Source organism: Cyprinodon tularosa, unplaced genomic scaffold (genome assembly GCF_016077235.1).
Source record: "Cyprinodon tularosa strain WSP-4 unplaced genomic scaffold, ASM1607723v1 ctg248, whole genome shotgun sequence".
NCBI lineage: Eukaryota > Metazoa > Chordata > Actinopteri > Cyprinodontiformes > Cyprinodontidae > Cyprinodon > Cyprinodon tularosa.
In genome coordinates, this window is record NW_024038921.1 from 330,189 (window position 1) to 354,285 (window position 24,097).

A 24,097-nucleotide genomic window follows, 5' to 3' on the forward strand; every position below is an offset into this window, starting at 1 on the left:
CACATCTGTTTCCAGTTAACTGCTGGTTAAAGAGAAAGGCTTTGGTGTTGAATGGATTGAGTTCAGGGGATAGAGAGGATAATGAACAGTCCCAAATGAGTTCTCATCAAACAGTTTTTGTTTAAAGTAGCGTATCAAGTGTCTGCCTTTACAAGTGTGACAGCCTCATTATGCTCAAATTAAGTAGTTTTTAATCAGGGTTTCAGTTTCCTCCCAAGAGGCCAAAATTAGACAGAAATTGAGGTCGCCCTGCTTGACAAGTCCTGATAAACATTGCCCCACTCAGATATTTTAATGTTGTTACATATACAGATTCTGTATCTCAGTGTGTCTTAAAGACTGATGAATAAAATAAGGATTTTTGCCTGGAATTTAGTCTTTCGGAACAGTTTTTCTTTCTCTTTTCTGGAACATAGAACTCCTTGTTCATGGACCTTGCACTTCCAATGTAGACCCACTAGATGTCACTGTTGAACAAACATATCCCTGACACATAGGCCTACATAGATTCATGTCCACTTTCAGACATAATGGGAGTAGAATAGAATAGGATAGAATGGAATAGAATAGAATAGAATAGAATAGAATAGAATAGAATAGAATTAAGTAATAATTTGGACTCAGTGGGGGAATTCATATTTTCCAACAACAAATTAAATATAAATGGAGGATACAGATACATACAGAGTACAAATAAATGCAAAAACAAAAAACATCGCTGTAAGGCAAAATGTGCAACATTTTAATATTGGGCCGCATTGGTATCATCAAGCCTTTACAAGGAGCATTTTCAGCGGCATAACATTTTTTAATAATTCTTAATTTCATTCATTAAAAAAAAAAGCTCTATTTTTTTTTTTTTTTTTTTTTTTTTACATAACTCCCACTTATCTCTGGTTAGAAAACAAGCATCAACTGCTCAAATATCGATCTGTTCAAATAAAAGGAAAAAAAACATTTCATTTATGAAACTCATATTACAGTCAAATTTGAAAAAGATAGAACAACTAAGCAGAAAGAGCCCAACAGATTTTTCTTTCACAATTGGAGCAGTACAGCTATCACCATAGTGTTCCTCTTGATTTATGTATATAAATAGCTTTATTATAAATCATGCAGGAAGTATTACAGATTTTATGGATACTGCAATGTAAGTAGAAGAGGAAAAGAAAAACAGAAAAAAAGGAGAAATGTTGAAAGAAAGAGGAGATAAAAGGAAGATAACGATAAAACGACAAAACTTGATTTAGAGTTAGCCACTAAGTGATGCCAGCTCTTTTTTTTTAGCATGTTTGGTGTTATTATTGTTATGACTCTGTAAAGTTCACCTAACACTAATGCTGGCACAGCTCTACACATTTTTATAAACAACAATTAGCAAACTAGTGTTTGTTAATTCTGATGGAAATGTTCCTGTGGCTGGAGATCTCAAATTACACACATTTAGGAACTGCTCTTCCTCAATTTAACCAGCATCTTAGTTGCATAAGAAGAGGGGCACTCTGCCAAAAGTTGGATAATAACAATCCGGCCAGAGGAAGCAATCCTTTAAAGAGAAACTGCACACCTGTCAGCGATGGTAACATCTTTATGAGGTTTGCAGATGAGATCCCTGTGGTGGTTTAATGAACAATAGAAATCACTAATATAAAGTTTAAGAGCTTTCCACTTGGTTCCCTGATACCAACCTGACACTCGACCAAAACAAAGGATCCTGTAGTCGACCTTAGGAGGATAAGTGAGGAGTATGTCCTTCTATAGAGTGGAGAGAACGTGGTGGAGAGGGTCATTACACACATGTCCCAGGACCTCACACAGACTCTCAAATTGACTTTTTGAGGTCATTTAAGAAGGTTATTATAGCTCCGATCCTGCAAGTGTCTTTTCATAAATGCTCTGCTGAAAGCATGAATGATCACAATATCTGGGTGGGGTTTACAAGCTGCTCCTCAGCTGACTCGAAGGCTCTTGAAAGAGTACAGAAGTCAGTCAAGGAAAACAGAATCACACCACTGCCTTCACCGTCTGACCTTTAAGACTTCCGACAAGGAAAGAGAATCCTACAGGACTGCTCCCAACCAGGACCTGATCCATGAAAGTCACACCCTGAGATTTTTTCCAGTAAAGTTCCAGATGAACTTACAAATCTAGTGATTAAGTAACACTTCTTTTTTACTATTTAATGAAATATGAAATGAAAGGGATTTCTGCTATGTGTTTGTGCTGCATGTGAGACAAATATTTTCAGTTTTCTTTATACGGCTAGACAAAAGAGAGAACGTGCATATAAGAGTGTGATACGATGCAGTGCTACAATGGCAACAGGACACCAGTTGGTGCATCTTGGAAAATATATTTAAAAATAACTAGTAAGCCATAGTAGTCCAGTTAGGCCAAAGGAGTGTAAATGGAGGACCAGACAGTAAGGGAACAGGTAACCCAGATTTAGATTCAACAGAGATGAACAAAGATCAGTTGAGTGCAATTAAAAGAAGCAATAGCTGGTGCTAATTATAAAAAAAGGAAAAGAAAAAAAAATATTTAGATCTGTCTAAAATCTGCATGACAAGTGGCTGCAAATGTTTCTGATTCAAACAAAGCAAAACTTTTGGTTTCAAATCCAACTGGTGCATCTGACTCTATAAGAACATTTAACATCAGCTCTAAAGCATGGTGGTGGAGGTGTCATGTCTCCTGAAACTTTAAGGTATTTAGGAAGAAAAAGATGAATATGAAGAGATGTTTTTCGTTGTGTCACAGAGAGTCCAGACTTGAATACCAAAAAAACAAAATGAAAGCATCATGAGAAGAAATTTTAAGTTTTTTTAAATGCCCAAGCTAGAATTCAGGACTTAATCTAAACCCGTGGGGTTTCCCAGAGGGACCTGTTAAGAGGTCAAGATATGAAAGATGCTAACATGTTCCACTCAATGGAGACTGAAAGGAAACCAAAAAAGTGCTTCAATGAAGCATTAGCTTGACAGTGTGAACACTGGATTTATAATTTTGATCTCCATGATTCCACTTTATATACTTTAAATTTTTTATGATTTAGAAAAATAATAAAAAAACTAATCAATAAATAAATATTCAACTTTTGTAATCAAACTTCATTAATCTTTTAAATATATTCAAGTTTTTGTGAAGAACACGATTTAATATTTAATGACTTCCAAATGTACTTAACTATAAAATCATGTTTGTGACAAAAACAACAAACTTGTCTGTTTCTCAGGGTCAAAAGAAAAAGAATCTTGCCAAACATGATAGTTAAAGGCGACAGGCCTGTTTTTTCGAGGCCAGATGGCCAAAAGAAGATGATGTGAGGTGATTACAGGCCAAAAAAGGGCCTATTTAAAGTGTCCTTGTGTGTTTGAAAGGGATTAGAGAGATAAGGAGGAGTGCCGGGTGAGCTTGGGTTTCATAACTCTATTCTTTTGTGAAGAACGTAGGAATGTGTGCCAAGTCCACCTCCTAATCTTATAATAAAAAGAAAAATATTTTTCACAAAACCTTTACATTTGTGAGGGAAACATTTTTTAGCTTGTTTGGCATGTAACTACATTGCTAAATATTATTTTCTTTAGAGAGACCGGCTGTGAAAGGACGTCAGAGGATCTCTAGACTGTCTGACCACAGAGTCTGAAGTAGACATATTAGAGCTGGGCATATTTTCCAGGAGTCACGTTTTTCCAAATATTCCCACTCAAGTCCCTTCAAAGCATTTCTTCATTTCTTATTCCCTAAATGGAATACAGAGAGATATAATTCTTTACAGAACAGATCAGACTGAGGTGGACAGATCAGCTGAAACCAGGAGAAGAAATGCATTTCCTGGTGCATCTAAGGGTTAGACTAAAAAAATGCAATATATAATTTATAACCAACCACTTTAGTTTTTGTACTCAGGGAAACCGTTTGAGGCTGCAGTAGAGAAGCCGCTGGTTAGCTTCTAATTTCCCCCACATATGGAAAATGGGGTCTTTTAAAACAGCTATTCTTAATTATAATGTTTTTAGATGCATGGATAAAGTTATTTTAGAATCTGAACAGTGCATTTGATAGGTAAGTATGATCTTAATCTCCCTTCAAAGTCCTTATGTCCAAGCTAAATGCATTACATTTTTTTTACCATACAGATTATCCTTTATCTATCATTATGTGTTACACTCAGTGTTTCCTATTTACAATGAGCTAAGATAAATAAGACTGTCTCAATATACTTCAAAAGCTCACATGCTGATAACCAGGCAGAAAATAAGGCAGTACTTGAAGGTCTCTTTTATATAATCTGTATATGAATGATAAAGCATTTCTCTCCCTTTTCAAGGAAAACTCCACACGATTGTCAAAAAGTGCAAAATGCTCCCGACACACTGGCACCAAATCATCTAAAAATGAGATAATACAAATACTAAGTGTTCATGACTTTGTGATTCTTAAACAAACATCATACTCACATGTGATAAAGACCAAATATTTGTCAGGCAAATACCAAGTCTTTCACCTGACGATACTTCTCCAACCTGGCCCAGCAGCTAAAGCATCCTGTGTTTAATGTTTAATGGAAGTGGCTACAGAGCTGAACAGTGACTCCATTACTGCCAGCTGCATTCCTGGATGGTTTACTCTTTCTATGATTAGGGGAAGCAGCTAAAACTAATGGCATCAACTGCAACCACAACAGCAGCTTGGCCTCTGTCCAAGCTTTGGGAGCTGAGGAGGGGATGGCCTGTGGCCAGCTAGTTAGCAACTATCTATCTATCTGTCTGTCCGTCCGTCCGTCTACATATTATATATATAGATATATGTATATATGTATATATGTATATATATATATATATATATATATATATATACATATATATATATATATATATATATATATATATATATATATATATATATATATATATATATATATATATATATATATATATATATATATAGAGAGAGAGAGAGAGAGAGAGAGAGAGAGAGAGAGAGAGAGAGTTTAATGCCATAGTAAAATCCATCTTCTTGATCTTTGACAATTTAGCCTTGATAACATTTTCCCCTTGTTAGTTCTCCATATTTTTCTTGAAGTGGCAAAGTTCTCTCAAAGTCAAGCCTACCCAAATAGGATGTAGTGAACATTTCTTTATTCTCTTCCACTGTTTCTCAATTGGATTAAATTCTTGACTTTGACTGGGCCTTTAGTGAAGCATATGTGTATTTTATCTGGAGCTGGTTTGTCTTTTGTCTATAGTGAACCCATCCATGGTTCACTATAGGAAAGAGATGCATCTAAGATACTGCTGAGCATTAGCTTGACCATCTTTTGCATCCTTATATTGTTTCTCACAGGCTCAAACTCGATTACTGGTTTTCTTACTAGATTTCATCAATTCATAGATTCTCTCTGATGCACAATCCCTCTGATCAATGCTCTCTTTGCCCAGTCTATTAGTTCAGTAATTAGTTCAGTAATATCTTGATTGGTTGGATTAAAGTAGTTTTCTTTTAATTTAGAAAACAACGGAATTTAAAACTTAATGCTGCTTGAGGATGTTCCTGTGGTAGCTGAAACAATTCATCCTGCCAAGTACAATGATGGTACACTTCTACTCCTCCATCCCTGAGTCCATCCTCACCTCCTCCATCAGCATCTAGTGCGCTGGTGCCACCGCCAAGGACAATGGCAGACTGTAGCGTGTCATCCAGTCTGCAGAGAAGGTGATTGGCTGCAATCTTCCATCTCTCCAGGATCTGTATGCCTCCAGGACTCTGAGGCATGCGGGGAAGATTGTGGCTGATCCCTTGCATCCCAGCCACAAACTATTTCAGAGTCTTCCATCTGGCAGGAGGCTGCAGTCCATCAGGACTGAAACCTCACTCCGCAAAAACAGTTTCTTCCCATCCGCTACCAGCCTTATCAACAAGGCCCAGAGACCATCTCCACACCTCTTGCGTTACATTAAGACAAAGCCTACTGTGTATATAGTATATAGCCTTATTATATATTGTATATAGTATATTGTATTTTTTATATTGTATATAAATATAGATCCTGTATTTGTAAATTGTCAGCACCATCAACAACAAGTCAAATTCCTTGTAAATGCAAATTTCGTGTTGTATACGCTGTGCATATAAAGTGACAAAAAAGGTTTTTAAGTCCTACTTGGCAATAAAGTTGATTCTGATTTTCTATCTCTATAGCTTCACCCTGAACCTAAAATCATCTATTTCCTTTAGGCATCATTAACATGTGTTTTCACTAATCAAGGAACATAAGTTCAGTTCAATTCAGTTTATTTACATAACGCCAATTCACAACACATGTAATCTCAAGGCGCTTTACAGTTCAACCAGATCATACAGTCAAACTGATTCAAAGTTTTCTATCTAAGGAAAACCAGTTGATTGCCTGGACTCATTGACTGGAATGCAACCCCTCACACTAAGCATGCTGGTAGCAACAGTGGAGAGGAAAAACTCCCTTTTAACAGGAAGGAACAGATACAAAAGAGGTAAGGTATGTCCACATAAAAATCTGCTCATTAAATTCTAAAAAGCATGCATCAATTTTTTTTTATTTTTATTAACTAAATAAGGGGCTCTGATTGGGAATAAAAGCATTGCTCTCTAGGAGGAGGAGGAGGGGACGCACGCGCCTCTTGGCTTTAAACCCGCGGGATTGGCACTACGTGGGAGGAACGTTGGTCGTTTGGTGCATGGCGCGTGTTTTGAAGCTGCTCTGCTTGTGGAGAAATGTCCTGGGCCGTGAGTAGTGAGGAAACAGGAAGCGATTCTTGTGGGATGGAAGAGGGAAATAGTGACAATGAAGGTTGGAAGATAGCAGCATCAAAAAATGAGAAAAAGCGGAAAAAACAGAGATCAGTTAAAGGGGAATCTAGTTCAGAACAATCCAGTGATGATCAATCCATACATTCCACAGCACAACAAAATGAATTCAAAGTCATATTCAAAGTCGTTAATCAGGCAGACTCTTTTACAAACTGGAATCCGGTTCACTTAACAAAAACCATCAATAAACTTGTTGGAGAAGTCAGAGGTGCCAGAATTCTGTACAGTGGAGACCTGCTAATTAACTGCAGAGACAGCGCCCAGCAAGGCAAAGCAATACGTATTAACAAAATTGACGGGATAAGAGTTCAGTGCAGCCTAATGGAGAACAAAAAGATCAGCAGGGGAGTCATTGGAGGAGTTCCTCTGAAAATTTCTGAAAAAGAGATTCTGGAAAACATAAGCGGTGCAAAAGTAAAAGAAGTAAAACGGTTAAAAACAACAAGAAACGGAGAAAGATCTGACAGTTTATCTGTACTAATTAAATTCGAGGAAGAGCAATTACCAAGCAAAGTATTCATCGGTTACATCAGTTACAATGTCAAAATCTACAATCCACCACCATTGAGATGTTTCAAATGTCAAAAATTCGGACACATTGCAGCAGTTTGTAAAGGGAAACAGAGGTGTGGAAGGTGTGCAGGAGAACATGAATATGGTAAATGTGGAAAAGAAGCTAAAATAAAATGCTGTAATTGTGGTGGAGAACATACTGCTGCTTATCGCGGCTGTGAAGCAAGCAAAAGGTCTGAAGAAATAAAAAAAATGAAATTTGAGCTTGGAATAACTTATGCTGAAGCTGCAAAAAGGATCCCATCTCAGTCAGAAAAACCCAAACCTACAGTTCAACACACGGCAAATTTCAAACCTCTAGAGAAATCTCCAAAAATTGATGAAGACTCACTAATTGTTAAAAAGACAAATTTTGTTCTTTTCATGGTGGAAGTGATTAATTGTACTGCTCAGACGACAAAAAAAACAGAAAAAATCAAAATAATAGTGAAGGCTGCAGAAAAATATCTGGATGTTAAAGATATGAACTGGGAGATGGTTGGAAGCATGATGGAAAGACCAATGGGACCATCAGAAACTGGCAGAGGTACGATGACCTAGAGTAAATTAAAATTATACGGGCAAATGTAATTTAGTATAATTTAGTATTATGTGGGTTTAAGTTACACAGGTTATTTTATTGTATTTTTTTTTTTTTTTTTTTTTTTTTTTTGGGGGGGGTGAATCGTTTCCTGTTTCCTTGCTTTACTCCATATCAGTTGGTGGCGGTAATGCACATTTCACAAGTTTGCCAACCGCCATAAAATCTCATAAGAAGAAGAAGAAGGAGGAGGAGGGAGAAGGAGGAGGAGGGCCAGCTGATGTTCCGACGTCAGACTTAGACTAAGCTCCAGGGTAGAGGCTCAATCTGCGGCCAGCGGCAGCAGAGCTGGTGGGGAGGAGAGGAGCATTTGATCCGTGTCTGTATGCATGCACTCCCCGCCCCCTGTGGCTCCTTCACCGGAGAACAAAAGACGGACAAACTGCTTGATCACAGGCGCCATCCCCGCTGCTTCTCCTGCACAATCTAAGCTGCAGACCGGGGTTTATTAGCTAGATGCTCAGTTCAGCCTGCTAGCCTTTGTGGCAGGGCTCTCCTTGCACTCAGAAGCAGGCTGGGAGAAGCCTCACCTCCTTTGCATTGACACTAGATCACCATCAGAGACTGCGCAGACTGTGGAGCATCTTCCTCCCCCGGGCTCGGTTCTCCTGCTCCTCGCCTTGCGCGCAGCGCCCCGCAGCCTGACAGCCGCTCAGGGGTTGATGCGCAGCCTTCACCGCAGACAATGATGCGCATCGCGGCCAACGTGTTGGCGGCAGGACTGCTTTTCCTGGGATCACTGCACAGTTTTGAGATGGTGGCTCCGTCCAGGGCTGTGGATGGTAAGCAGATCCCATGCAGACAGCCTTGAGTGAGATGCTGGGAGAATAACAAAGTGTGTGCATGTTGATTCTCTTTCTTGTCTGCATGCAGAGAGAGCAGAAGGATGCATTTGATTGCCTTTTCCTAAAAAAAACATTGAAATAATTTGCTTTATTTACCATGACAGCAGCATAAATAGACCTTTATTTAGACGTCCAGAGATGCAACTGAAGCATTGGTCTATAACCTGAAATGCAGGAGGAGTTTTTTTTGGCTTGACTCAGTCCATTATCTGATGTAGCAGCCTCATCATTAAACATCACTCTGGTGCAAAATAAGGCGCCTGAATGATCTAAGTTATCATTCCAGTCAGTTCCTCTTTCATCTGCCTTGATTCACGCCAAGCAACAGGCATGCATATCAATGCCTATTGGTGTGACTCAATGTTGTGTCAATATCATGGGTGTTGCTTCCTCTTTAGGTTACAGGATCTAAATTTAAATGAGGTCCAAACCTAGATTTCCATCTTATATCTATAATATTTGTAAATTTTTAATCACAGACATGTAGTCTGGAGGTCTGGTCTTATCACGAGGGTGTTTGGACAAATTTGGAGCTGAAATTACAGGCTTCAAGGCTGAGCAGATATGTTAGTATCATATAGAGAGCTGAGGAATAGATCTTTGCATTCCAGACATGTACATAAATGTAAGGAGGGATTTTCCTTCCTGTAGATTTGTAGGTTAGATTTTAATTGTTCAAACCACCCTTAAACAGCAACATAAGAGGCAAAGAAACAAAAGAAAAATGTTTTCAAATTTTGAGTTTGCATTTATTAAAGGAAATATATCCAAAACCAACCTGTTCAAATGAGAAGTCACTGCCCCCTACAGCTAATAAATGATTCCTCAACCTTTGGTGGCAACAACTGTCATGAGTCTTTTAAATCATGGCGAAGGAATTGTCTCCCTTTATTTGTGCTGAATTGATTTAATTCAGTCAGAGTTGATGGGTTTCTGGCATGACTGACTTTTTTAAGGTCATGTCAAAGCATCTATTCGGATTTAAGTCCTAACTTTGACTAGGTTGCTCCAAAATCATATTTCTTTTCCCCAACAATTCAGATTTGGGCTTGTTTCTTTGCTTTTAATCATATTGTTACGCAAGTGTTGGTAAAGGGACAGTCAGCAGAATTCATGGTACCATCAAGTCCTACAGGTCCTGAATCAGTAAAAAGAAGCCTGAAACCATCATCCTGTCGCTTCCAATGCTTGACATTTGTATTATAATGTTTTTCTGCAATGCATTTTTGCTTTTTTATTTTGGGCTTGGTTGAATTGGATAGATCATAAGTAATGATTAGCAAATTAAATCATTTCAAACTGGAATTTTGTATTACCCAGAAAATCTTTCCCTGATATCAAGATTTATTTGATATTCTGGAATACATTTTTTTTTTATGAAAAATAAATTTTTGTAGCATGTACAGTTTATGTTTATGAACATCCTACCTCATGTGGGGGTATTGCCTGTTCAAACATTGCTGTGCAGCATATTTCCCCTCTAATTGTTCAAATTGATCTTCTGAGTTGGTGAGCTTTCTTTTACGCTTTAACGGTTGAATATCTGTAGTCAGTAAATGTTCAGAGCTCTGAGTTCTGTTCTACAGATGGAAAAATAATGTTTAGAAACTGCTGTTGTGAAAAACAGTCTTCCCAAAATGGAGTAACCTGTGGAAACCATAAAGATTACAGGTTGCATTCCCATACTTAGTGGGATGGAAGCAGATTGTCACCACAGTAGACCTATAAGACAGGCAGCTTCAGTTAAAACTTTATATCTCTCATTAAGATCACATTTGCATCACATTTGCTGTTCCTGTAATTGTTCTAAATGTAGAAGTTTCAAGCAGTTTGAACCACATTGTGCCTGTTTGTGAGATTCATCGAGACAGAAATGCTTTATCTTTTGCATTTGAAGTCCTATTTGTTCATCAACCAGCCAGGATATATTTCCACCTTAATGATCAACCTGGTACCTACAGTTAAAAGCGTCTTTTCAGTCCTGCGGCTCCTGATGCATCCATTTACTTACTGCCAGTGAAACGTTCCTCCTCCCTCTGAGTTGCATTGCTTTGAGATATGTGACCAGGCAGCCTTTAGCTGTGCAGCTTTCAACCTCAATGTGAAGAGTTTTCTTTATTTTTAGCATTAATGCTATACTTATATTGTGAAATGAAAATGGACATGTGAAAAACCTTAGAATACATTCATCTTTAGTTGCAGTAGAATCTGCAGCTAATCTGCAGCTCTCTCCATTTAATCTTTGATGTTTTATTTTTTGTTTATTCCTCCTCACTGTATGCAGTGATGTATGCAGATTAAACTGAGTCCTTAACTTTTACATTTTTGCTCTGAATGCAATTATAGGCATGGTCAGTTCATGAGCCAATAGGATCAACACACAGTGGTAAGCTCCAAATTATACTCACCCCTGAAATTTTGGTTTCAAAAGTAATTTCATGTCTGTTTCTGACTGGAAAAGATGTAGACGCCTACTAAAAGATAAAAAGACAATGTTCCAAATTAAGGATGGGGGTATAGACTTAAAATCTTCTCATAATATTTTCAGGATAACAATAAAATGAAGGATAAAACAACTTTTCATTATAGTCTTTCTGTCTCAGCAATAATAGCCCCACAATCACAGAAACTGCTCTTGATTTGATTTAAAATAGGTTTCTTCAGGACAACAGTTGCATAAAAAAAGCATGACTTATATGACTAAACATGCCACACTAACCACACTTAATCATATTCTTTTTTTTTTCTCAATGTCCCAATGGGGAAAAAGTAAAAATAAAAATGTTGACAATTTGCCTATTTTTTAGGACTTTGTAAATAACATTAATGAAACCCTCACGCAATAAAACAAAATACTTATCGTGACTAAAAACTTAAGAGATTTTATTGGCATCAAAGCAATCATGCCATGTTTCCAATTGTTCTAGAGATGCACCGTCTCTAGAACAAGCTGTGTTACTTCCCATCAGTCACAGTCAAATTACTTCACTTTTCCCACAGATGAATGACACTTGTTTCCATTTGACTCATTGAGTTTTATTTAGACTTCAGGTTTACTTGAGACCTGCTCCAAAGTCTTTTCTCCTTTAGTTGGTGTGTTCCTCTTTCATAGGCTTTATTTAAGCTTTGGGTTTCTTATTACCTCTAAAGTTTAATTGGGTCTAAAGTGCTCTTTGTTCCCAAGAAGGGACTTCTGTGAACAATCTGAACTGATTCAGAGAGCTCTGTGTTAATTGGGCATCCAATGCAAAAACCCCCCAACCCTAATTAGATAATTCATGCCACTTCACTCTCTGGAAGCGCTTTCATGACTAAAAGAAAGCTGTGGCCCCTTACAAATGTTACAGTCTTTCCCTTCTCAGAGCTTTAACTGGTCAGTTCCTTCTTTAGGAGACCAAAACGTTAGTTACCAGACGTTTGTTTGAGATATCTATCGGAAATGACATCAGTTAAAGAACAAACCTTCTTCATTTGAAGCAGCACAGGTTCCTTCCTGCTCATGCTGCAGTCCACCCCCTGCAGACATCTGTGCTGCAGCATTTGTTAAAACATTTGGCTGTCAGTGGTGTGATATTGACACAGTGACACCCCAGAGGCCAAAAGTTCACCACTTGGATGTCTACTGAGAGAGGGGAAACTGGACTTAATCTGTCTAATCGTTGTTATTTTACTGGCATGCAGCATTTAAATCACAACCAGGAATAAATGAATAAGGAAGAAAGTGGTGGAAACATTGGTTTTACTTGAAATATTCCTAAATTCAACCATATATTCCATAGACCAATTATACAGAGTAACATGTTGCAAGCATTTATTGCTTTAAATATATTAGATCAAAACATCTAGTTTCCAAAAAGCATATAATCCTGTTTAGAAGAAGATTAAAACAGATTATAAAACCATTAAAGTAGTCTGTTTATGCACAGTAAAATAAGACTAGTGTTAGCACTGCTTATTGGGAAACAAATCTGATGTTAAGATGATGTTAAGAATAAAATAATATATACTTGATCAAACCTGCAAACCCCCCAAACTGATATTATCGATGTTATTTTTCCTTCTGCTGTTTCAAACATATCAATATTTTTCCCTCCAATGTTGGTTCCATAAAAACCTTAATTGATATGTTCTTCTTGCTATTTTGATTATTGTCCTCTTTAGTTGTGCTGTTGGTGATGATGTTTTTTATGAAGAGCTGGCTTGTTTTAATCACCACTTCCTTCCTTCCTCCAACAAATGATCCTGGGATATATTTTAAACCCATGTGGCCTGCTGTCACTATCATATAGTAATCAAATTACTGCGTCAGTGTGAGAAGTTGAAGAACTCCGGGTTGCTTTAGACCAGTGGTATTCAATTAAAACTTAAAGAGGTTCACTCCAACAATATTTTCATGATGCCAAGGTCCAGAACTCCGATAAAAATGCTCTATTTTAACTGTCCACTTTTAGTTTTTTTGGGGCTGCCATTTGTCCCTTTCCTACTTATATCTATTTCCCCGATCTGTAGTCTCCGTCCTTTCCTCTGTCTCATACGCCTGTATTTCTCCTTTATCTCCACCTGTTTCTCTCTCTGTCTCAGCAAATCAGTTTTCTCCTTTCTTGGGTGGGTGGTATCTCGTGGTATAGCCAGACTCGTATGCAATTTGTCTGTAGGTTGCCTTGGATGCGCGACCACCACCTTAAGGATTCTAAAAACTGTGCCGGTAAACCAGAAAATGCTCAAGAAAATTTTAGGTTGTTTCTGTTTTGTTATCAGTTTCAGGTCCACATGAGACATCACTTCGGTCTGAATCCTGACCAAACGCCGCCTATTAGCAACCCCTGCTTTAGATTGCCGTAAGCACTAATAGAATGAGGTTTTCTTTTACCTTGTGCACCGTTTTCCTTCCACTAAACTTTCCATTATATGCTTGGGTACAACAGTATGTTAACACTGTTATTCAGCAGTCCCTATGTTGAATTTGTAAATAGCATGGATTTATTAAAATACTTTTTTACAGCTTCTGTTTGATATTCTATAATTCATAGAAACAGATTCATTTAAACCTCTGTGTGTGACATTTCCTTACATATATCCAGAAAATGAATTACAAACGACCAAGAGGTCACGTAATGACTATACAGAAGCCATGTAACTGTTGTTAGACTTAAGTAAATTGAATATTTATTAAAGAAATGCTTTATTTTTGCTAATTAAAAGCTAGATTAATTACAGACAGTCCCTTTACACCTTAATTAAATAAATATAAGACATGTATCATAGATACATCAGAGCAGTAATGTGACCCACTTTTGGCTCATGCTCCTTTAATTGAAGGTTAAGGTGGACTGAGGACGATAGATCATGGTTTGGTGGTGCTCTATGAAAGATACAAGAATAATACCAACAGTTTTAAATGTTTATTGTTGATCAGAGATAAACTGTGTGGATAAATAAAGTTAGGCATTGAAACTGATTCTTTCTCTGCCAGAATTCTTTGACTTGTTGCACGGACCGAAGCATTGCTTAGAAAATCTGTCTCATTTCACTATTATTCACATTCTTGGGATAAACTGACAGAAATCCTCCCTGCATGACGACCAAAAGGTTTAACGTTAATCGTTTAACGCTGTGGAATTGGGTCATTGTGGACCCAGACCCAGTTTTGCAATGCAGAGATTACAAGTTTAGTTTTGAAAACAGAGACCTACAAAAGTTTTGTTATGAGACTCGGGCTGAGAAAATGGAACAGAGGAAGGAGTTTGTTCAACTGTTTACCTCACAAAGTGTTTGGGGTTCTGACTAAACGCCACACTAGGATTTAGCTGCAGTGTTTGCAGGGACCAAACTGCAGTCATAATAAGGTTTAATGGGAGCCAAGAGCAGTGTGCTCTTCTCAATGGAGCAAAACAGATGAGTTTGTCTCAGACCACCCAACCAGATTTAACACCACTGTGTGTTAAAGCGGCATTGACTCAATGTTTCCTCTTTCTAAACACTTTACTTCTTTACTTCTTACATTAGGAAGAACGAAATATAGACTCTTAAGCTCAGTTTACTGTATGTGTTCCTTATCATTAGAGGCTCTAACTTTCAATGTCTTGGTTAATGGTGATAAAAATGTTCTGCACTGCAGAGTATTGTAATGAGGAAGCAGATTTTGGAAATTGTTCCATCATCTGTTTAGCATCCAGCCCAGTATCCCAGTTCTAACGCTAAGCGCGTGACTCATGTATGGAAGCACAGCTGTCCTTGGTTAGAGTCCTGACCTAGAGAGACCTGTGCTGTCATCCTCGCTCCTCCTTATTTTCTGTCAGTCTTCTTAGGAAATATAGACCACGATTGGCACGTAATTTAAAAAGAAGAAAAAAAAATAACTTAGTTCCAAACCTATCCCGTGTTGTAACATCATATTTTGTAATTCATTTATCTGCAACAAATCTTTGAGAAAGAAACTATACTTTACAACTACAACATTTGGGTTCCTTTGGGTTTAATTAAAAATATTTTTGAATTTAATTTCATTTACTTATTCGTTTTTATATAACTCACAGTTAGACGTGAAGGCAGCATGATACCACCAAGTAGAGAGTTTTGAATTTTTACTGTGCTGTTTATGAATTTATATTATTACAAGTGGTAGGCATAGATTAATAAAAAAAGAAGTCTACATTAATGTCACTGTAATCTTGGAATTAATCTAGATTAATCTAGAATACATGACTAGTGGTGTGCTCGTCATGAAGGGTGGTTTTTAAGATGGGTCACCTGTGGCCGCCTGGAGAACGAGCTTGATCGGGCGCTGATAGGCATTCTTGAAAAATAAATTTTCCCTTAGGCAAACCCAGCAGCTTTATAGATGCACCATATAATCTCATTCAATGTGCTAACAGTAGGCCTACACACAAGACTGATTCGTTCTCGCCCCCAGATATACATCTGCGGCAGATTTGCGCTGTCATAGCTATAGACCCAGCTCCCAAACCAGCTTTGAGATTAGATTAATGGCAATATCTATCAACCGTTAAGAGTCTGCCCTTAATGCAGCATGTTAACAACAATTCTGCCCCACCACTAATTATTACATAACGGAAATTATTTAAAACAAAAGAAGTAACAATTATTTTCCCTGCTAGTAACTAAAGAGCAATAAATGGTTGGATTTGATCATTTTTAAGCTAAATAGGTAAGGAAATATGTTTCTTGAATTGAAATCATACTCACTTAGACAAACTTTATTGTCGTTTTGTATACAGAGAATATGCAAAACGAAATTTCATTTTGTACAGTTCTCATGACAAGTGCATCAGTGGAAAAAATGTAAGAATTGTGAGAGAAAAACATGGTGCAAAAAAACCCTGGATTGATATTGTCAGTTTGATGCAGAGTCTGTGATATGATTTAGAGGTTTTACAACATTCAGCTGTATTCTGTAATCTAAAAGATAATAAAATATGAACATTACTTTATTCATTTTTAACCAGGAGTGTCCCGATAAAATTTTGATATTGAAAATCGCTCCGATATCAGCCAAAAAAGATATCGGAGCATAAAACAATCTGATATTGGCTCAGTTTAGATCCCTGTCAATGGCCTGTAATGGGCTCTATGCACAACTCTTTTGATCTTTTGATCCCTGCCTTTCCCCCGATGGATGAACTGATTGATCCAGGTGCATCTGGCCAGTGTTTTCGTGGCACTGATGCCAGGCACACCTGGATTAATAGTCATAAATTCCAGTAATAAAAGATGGGAAACAAAGGAGCTGCCCTAACCCCAGGAAGTTATATAGTACCCATTCCTCTTACATCGTTTAGTGAAATAGGAAGATTTTGATCACAAATAAATCTCCAGTAGATATGTCTGCACTGCTTCAACAAATATTCAAGTTTTTTTTTTTTTATCTTCTATCCTTTGTAAAGTTTTGCATAGCTAATAACCAATTTACAAAGTACTACTAGCTGGATAATTAGTCTGGCAATCTCCTCTGCCAGCCTGCTTGCAGTCAACAGCTCTATTGTACCTGTAAGTCACAACTGTTGTTCCCAAAACAGCAAGTTATTGGTGATTCCTCTTTTTCTATTCTGTCTGATTCCCCCTTTTCTGTGACCAGGAATAAATTCAAATGCACAAATTTGCTTTTCCTTGTAATCTTCCTTTAAGCAGTGACAGAGAGCAGCTTCAGAGGAGCGTTAGCAGCTAAGCAGAAAAATAAAACTTTAGCCCTCTGGTAATTTCTCTGGCATGATTCAAAAGACTTTAGAACATGATAAAACGATTTTAAGACGTTGGCCTTGATGTGAGGTATTTGTTGAGAGTTACCATGACAGAATAAGATTATTGGATGTTATGGATATCCTGCATGGCTGGCTTGTTAGAGGAGGACATACAAATCTGTTTAAGGCGTTCCTATTTGTGGAAAAATCTATTACATGTTTTCTATGTAGGATCAGACACGTAAGAGTCATTATTCTAAATTTCCTGTTTTCTGGTGTTTGTTCAACCTTTTTTCAATTTAAAGAACAGAAGTTTGATTAAAGCTAAAACATTCTCTTGTGGTTATGAATAGGTTGATCATTTTTCTTTTAAAATGAGCTTTTGGAAGTTACAGACAGACGGTTCTTGGAGCGTTTGAAAAATGGTCCAGCGGGCACAGTGAGGGTGACCCAGTTTCAGCTTCTGGTCAGAAAACCAAAACAATGAGCTGAATAACTAAAGCTCCTGTTACATGAGGAGATCAGCAGTCAGGTGATCATTTCTGGACTGTTCTCAGGTTCAAGGAATCTGTTTAATGCAAGTTAAGTAAAAGTTTTTCATTGTGTTGAGTCAAATGGTGCTGGAAGCTGAGGAATTTAAAAAGAGAAAACATAATTTTAGATGTTAACCAGGTCACCTCTGAGCAGGGCTGACAACTTTTCTCCTAACCTTGGAGTGAGATTTTAAAATAGTTTGCACAAGCAACCCTTGTCAGGGTTCGATTGAAAGGCTCTGAGGTGCAGCTATAGGTTGAAGGTTCTCAGAGGATTTAACTGCAACAAAGTGACAAAATATGGAATTTGTATTGCACAATAAATGTTACTGAGTAACAACAAGTGGTCTGTAGTTTTGTGGAAAATCTTTCACACAGTATACATTATTTTATTTATTCTGGTGGTTTTTTGAGAACTGAAGTAAAGAAAAATTGGCCCTACCAAAATATGTGCATCTTAAATACAATGTAAACTAAGAAATTCACAACTGTGTTTATTGATTATTCTATGCAGTTCAAGTAAAATAAAAAAATGTGGACATGTATTACTGGCACTAATGCAGGAACAATTGAAATCTAATCCCTTACAAACTACACTGTGTATGAATATTTGGTAATAGGCTAATGATTAAAAAGCTTCACTCATTATCTTATTAGTTTTTTTTTCTACAATTGGAAAACCAGATAAATAATTCAGACCTTCTAGGAGCCTGTAGGTTCTATAAAAACTTACCACACACTTCTCTGGGTGTTTCATTTTAGAAGGTGTGATGGAAACTAAGTTTTTAAACATATTCAATGGACCACAATAAGGATAAATGAATAAGATAAGTAATAATAAATTGAGAACATCCCTGTGGTTCCGTCTCTATCAATCCTGGAGAACTGAGTTGTTCTGCACATCCTCTCTGTATGTGGTTGGTCTTTTCTTGGGTGGCTTATCTTTTGAAAAATAAAATGCAATGGATGTTTTTTTTCTTTTTGTGGACCTCCTATGGGTTTGTGAGGCATACCTGAAATCTTTAATAATTCAGATATTTGTGTCGGTTTAATTAGTCCTAAATTCCAACGAGGGATTATTCAACTATACTAAGCAATATTTATTTAACTTGTGAGCAAAACATGGACTAAAACTAGCTCTTAATCAGGTGGCTAAATTAGAGGAAACAAGGAGTAAAGCTAACAAAAAACACAACTAGATATAGAGAAAACAAACCATTTGATGTCGATTTTAAGTGATCCTACTCTCCACATCCATAATTTAAGCTAGCTGCTGTATATCTTATTCATATTAGACTTAGACAGATTTTATTTTGTCATTTTGTACACAAAAGTGTAAACAAAAAGAAATTTTGTTAAGTACATAATTATATTATATCATATTTAATCAAGTGCTAGATTGCCTCAAATCTTTAATAATTTACAAACTGAATTATCTTTAGTTAAGATAAAGATAAGAAAAAAGTTCAAACGACTTACCTTATAATAACTTTTTCCAATAGCAGGCAGATTGAATAGGTGGGCTGGTGCAAAAACACGGGCTGGATATGAACCTGGCATGTCTTTGTGTGTTAGCACTAAGTTTGTGTTGAAAACGAGGACTGGAATTTTATCAGCATGGTATTTTTATATATAAATAAGTGGAATAGAGTTGAGTTTTAATGACCGTCATTTTTTAATGTGAAAAATTGCGGATATGGAGAGAGAGCGTGTGAAGACACTGAGATGCGTGAGTCTCACGCCCAATGGGTGAGAGTTGACAGCTGTGTCTGTGTGAGAACACGACAAGAACCTACATTGAACCAATGAGGGATTAAATACTCAAATGTTTGATGTGTTTAAGTTCTGTTGAAAACACAAACTACTGGTGAAGCATGTGCTTACATATGCTTTCCTGCTTTAACACACTCATAAACTTGAATAGCCTCCCATTGCAAATGATGAGATTTGGTGAAAGTCCACATGCAGATGTAACAGCTTAAAATCTATAGGGAGGACTTCCCACAAGAAGCATGTTTATGGGAATTATTGACCTTCTTCTTCAAGAACATTTGCAGGGTCAGACTCTGATGTTAGATGAAAAAGCCTTTTTCTATCAGGCTGAGATGAGTACTCTGTTGGACAGTGCTGGGAGTCCTCAGTGAAAGATCTCTAAAGCAGACCTGGTTGTCGGGGATTTCCTGCTGCTGATCATGAGCGTCTGAAAGTGAAAATGATGTGGGTTTATTCTTTGGTTTCTGGTTAAAAAGTGCAAACACCAAAATATGAAATTGAATATTTTTCGCCGGAGGATTTTAACATTTTCAGTTAATATGGGTATTTATATATAGGCCTATATATATATATATATATATACACACATTAATATGATTTTATATATATATATATATATATATATATATATATATATATATATATATATATATATATATATATATATATATATATATATATATATATATATATATATATATATATATCCATCCAGCTGCTAAAGTTCTGAACTTAACACACTGTACAAAATTCTTTAAAACACGTTAGCCCTGTATACCTTTGCAGTGAAATCATGAGGTCAAATGTGGCCTGCAGGATCTGCAAGGTTCACCTCTGTTTTAAAGCTGAGTGTTGCTGCTTCATAGAATACCACCAGTAATCTAAGGTTGCAGTATTACCTGCTGTAAATTAGGTTTAAAAAGAGTTAATACGTAAAGTTAAAATGTTAATTAGTTAAGTAAAAACTTTAAAAAGCTGAAATAAAAATCGAAAAGCTACTTTAAAACTTTAGTAGCTAAATTAAAAAGTAAAAAAATAAGTTCCTGTACCTACATTAATGTTCTGAGGGTTACAGTATGTTGTACAAAAAACCTGTTCCTTTCTTTCTGTAAGTGTTTTTCACAGATTTCTTATAGAGGCACTCTTTGGATTTATTTATTTTCTTTTTTTTTTTTTTAGTTTTTTAATGGCACTAGTGAGACATGCGAAGGATGGCAAAGGACCACAGATCAGATTTAACTCCAGTCTGCTGTGTGGACAACTAAGGCCTCCATACATGGGTCGTGCGCACTATCCACTGCACCATTAAAGCCCCTTTGGATTTATTTTTGACCATAGAAGGAATAGTGACTGGTTCTGGTATTTAAAATTATCTAGATTTTTTCATTTAAAAAACTGTGTTTGTTTAATCTTAAAAAAATAATAAGGGGTTGTTCTGTCCTCAATCAAATGTATCTTTCTTGCAGTGAAAGCACAGTCGAAAGTTTTCAGCCAGCTGACCAGCAGTGCATTAAAGTATTCTCCATACAATAAGAAAGAATTTTGTTGATTGCACGTTCTAGGTAATCCTATTAATAGAAAGCTGTAGAGAGAATAAGTTAAAACGTGGACCCTTCCTGTTTCTTGCTACCAAGAATCACAGTTTTATAAAATGTCTAAAAGAGGTAATCAGTAATTCTATTATTTATTTATTTATTTTTGGCTTTTTCTTTTTATCTGCTGTTATCTTCCTTTAGCTTTTAATGTTTGATAGTTGTTGAAGATGTGAGAGCCTTAAGGTAACGACCCTTTTGCACACATCGAAACTTCATCAGGAAGTGAAACAACAGCAAAAAAAAAGCCACAGTTATGACTAATGTGGCCAGAGAATCAGAGCTCATTGGTTTTCCTTGATCAGTACGCTTCCCTATTTCACATTCTTATACGTCAGATAAGCCCCAACTCATTTTTACTAAGTCCCTACTAAAACAGCTCTCTGATGTTGGAGCACTAGCTGTGCGAACAAGCAGAAACAGTTTGTCTATTATGATGAGAAAGGAACTATTCATTTAGCAATTTGTCAAAATGCTAATTAAATCAGGGGCCCTATTAACAGAGTGATAACACAGTCTAAGTTTCATTTTGTCTTTGAAACCCATTAAATAAAAATATTACTGTGGTTGGGTGCTAGCCATGCATTTCTAAACATTAACCTTTTCAAGTTTTGTTGCACCTGATTCGTATTTAAATAATAGAAAATATGCACAGAAAAAAAACAACTCTAGTCCACCCTCAATTCTGTATTTGAGTCACAACTGAAGCTTAAAGCCTTTTAGATGTTATAAGATGATAATAAATGTAAAACCTTGAAATCAACACTGTAAAATGCAGTTATTTCCCTGCTTCGTGCGGAGGCTTCCCTACACTTAAATATCTGTGTGTAGGCAGTGTGGTCTCCCCTACTATGTGCATATTTCATTCTTCTGGGAACAGAATAGGCGGCTGTTTGCTCCACTGTTATTAGCCTACACACACCATAACTAAAACAGAACAGGCTTGTTTATTTATAATGTAGAGGAGTTTTATTCACTTGTATACCTCTTAGAGTCCATGGCACATCTTTAAAGGGAAGTCCAATACTTTTTTTTTTTAAACAACCAGTTACCAAAGGTGTTTGACACTAGGAGGACAAAAATGTCACTTTCCAGACCAACAGCTGTGGGCGAGTACATCAAAAACATAGAAGGAGACCCATCAGACCAGATGCTTCAAACTATCTCCATCCATTGAGGGACACAGAGGTGGCCTTACCACAGTTTTCCTGCATTTCCCTGGTCATTGCTTTTATCTGCTTCTTCATCCTCCGGAAGTAACTGCATGCTACTCAGCAGCAAAGCCTCAGAACACAGCAGTAATTTCAGGAGGAGCTTGCTTTATTTCTAAGAGTCCTCTAACAGTGGGCCATAGAGGAACCTGTCTACAAAATAATCCCCCTGTATCCATAAACCAGTGAAAGGCATGAGATTTAGCATGAGGCGATGACAGTAAACTTTGTACAAGAATGGGGCTCCATGTCGATGTGAGCAACTCAGAGAAGGATAGGAACAGCTTTAAGGTCGATAGCAGCCGATTAAAACAGGCTGAAAACCTGCTGATTTAAAGCCCAGAGTCGACAGTTTTTTGGATTCATGTTTCACAGCTTAAAATTGGTAATTTCCTTATATTTTAACATATTTCATATTTAATTATTATATACAAACTGCATTTCATTTCTTATATATATATTTTATTCTATTCAAAGGTTTCAGTATTAAGTCAGTTCAGAGATCATCCCTCCTGGCCATGCTGGGGTTTTGCCTGCAGATAAAAGGTCAGGAATGCTCATTCTACACATAGCAGTAAAACAAAAATACATTTCAAATACAGCTTCTATACATAGAGCTCAGTCACTCTCAGACTTATAAACTGTGCCGGTCTTATAAAAAAAGAAAGCTCTAAAGAATTTCAAATAATCTCCTTTAATATGTTCCCCTCGGTAGCGAACTAAGAAGGCTTAATTGTCATTTGCTCTCTCTGCTGGGGCTGCTTTCTGTGTGTACCCTGGTGCTGGGACAAACTCACCAGGTTTATAGTCACGTTTCAAACCTTCTGTGGGTTTGCTTCGTTCCCTATCTTTCTGCTATGACTTATAGGTTTAACATGGAAGAGAAGGAGGTCAAACTCCCAGCCAATTAGAGAAAGCTGACATGCTCGATTAGCACTCTGAAATAATGCTTTAATGGGTCTTAAATGAATTCATGCAGAACAGACATTTAACCAGCCTTTAGCACAAACAAACCAAATAGGAACTGCAGATTAATCCCAAAACATGAGGCAAAACATTAACATGTATCCGGATTTAAAGAAAGGTTATGTCATAATGTAGCAGAGAACTTTTTTAACCACATGAATTTACAGTGTTTCACTCTAGATATTAATCCACATTTAATTGGGAGGCTGCATGTTTGTTCTTTTATTTCTATTTGCTCATTAAAGACAGATTTTCACAGCCTCTACTGGAAACTCTGGCTCAGGAGGCACTGCTGGGCCATCTTTTTCCCTCTTTGGTAACACGAACAGTTGCAAAAAACTGAAAAAATAAAAAAACAGTTTTCCCCTCCCTCTTTTTCTCCTCCTTTCTCGCTTTTTTTCCTTTCTCAACTCTGAAGCACCTCTGGAGGCAGATGAAGAGGTGGCAAGCCACAGCAAAAACATACCGATTCCTTCTGCCCAAATTTTTTGGTGTTAAGTTTTTTTTTTGTAGTTTTCTTTTTAGTAAAATACCTGCAGCTCAGCCCAGAGGTCAACTAGTAAACGGTATCCCACTTTGTTTCATTTCCACCCCAGTTTATTTCTGCATATATATATACACGTATATATATATATATATATATATATATATATATATATATATATATATATATATATATATATATATATATATATTCTGACTTTATCTGTCATGTCATCAAAAAGTTTTCATATTACTGATATTACTGTATAATGACTACTACTAGTATAAGGAAATGTGGGATAGCCCCCCCAAGGGAACCAGCTAAAGTGTGTTATTTGAATGCTATCTTCTCTAGACTAAACAGTTTTTTTCCATTACACTCTTCATCCTTGTTTGTGGCCATTAAAAAAAAAGAAAATCACAACCAATTTACTTCATCTGAGGCTTTGACCTTGTGTTTTATGCCTCCTCTGGATTTAGGTAGTAAAAAAGGG

General features: G+C 36.8%; 1 protein-coding gene across 4 annotated transcripts in view; it reads left to right on the plus strand.

The window, feature by feature from the left end:
• The first annotated feature begins 8,246 nt into the window (after positions 1-8,246).
• The window catches only part of LOC119785421 (low-density lipoprotein receptor-related protein 1-like), a 132,983-nt gene continuing 117,132 nt past the window's right edge, over positions 8,247-24,097 (plus strand). For 2 of the 4 annotated variants that reach the window (XM_038288099.1, XM_038288101.1), the window contains exon 1: positions 8,247-8,784. In XM_038288099.1, the coding sequence (XP_038144027.1) occupies positions 8,688-8,784 (97 nt within the window). In that variant the 5' untranslated portion in view covers positions 8,247-8,687. The remainder of the gene's footprint in view (positions 8,785-24,097) is intronic. The other 2 variants (XM_038288100.1, XM_038288102.1) reach the window with 1 other exon arrangement.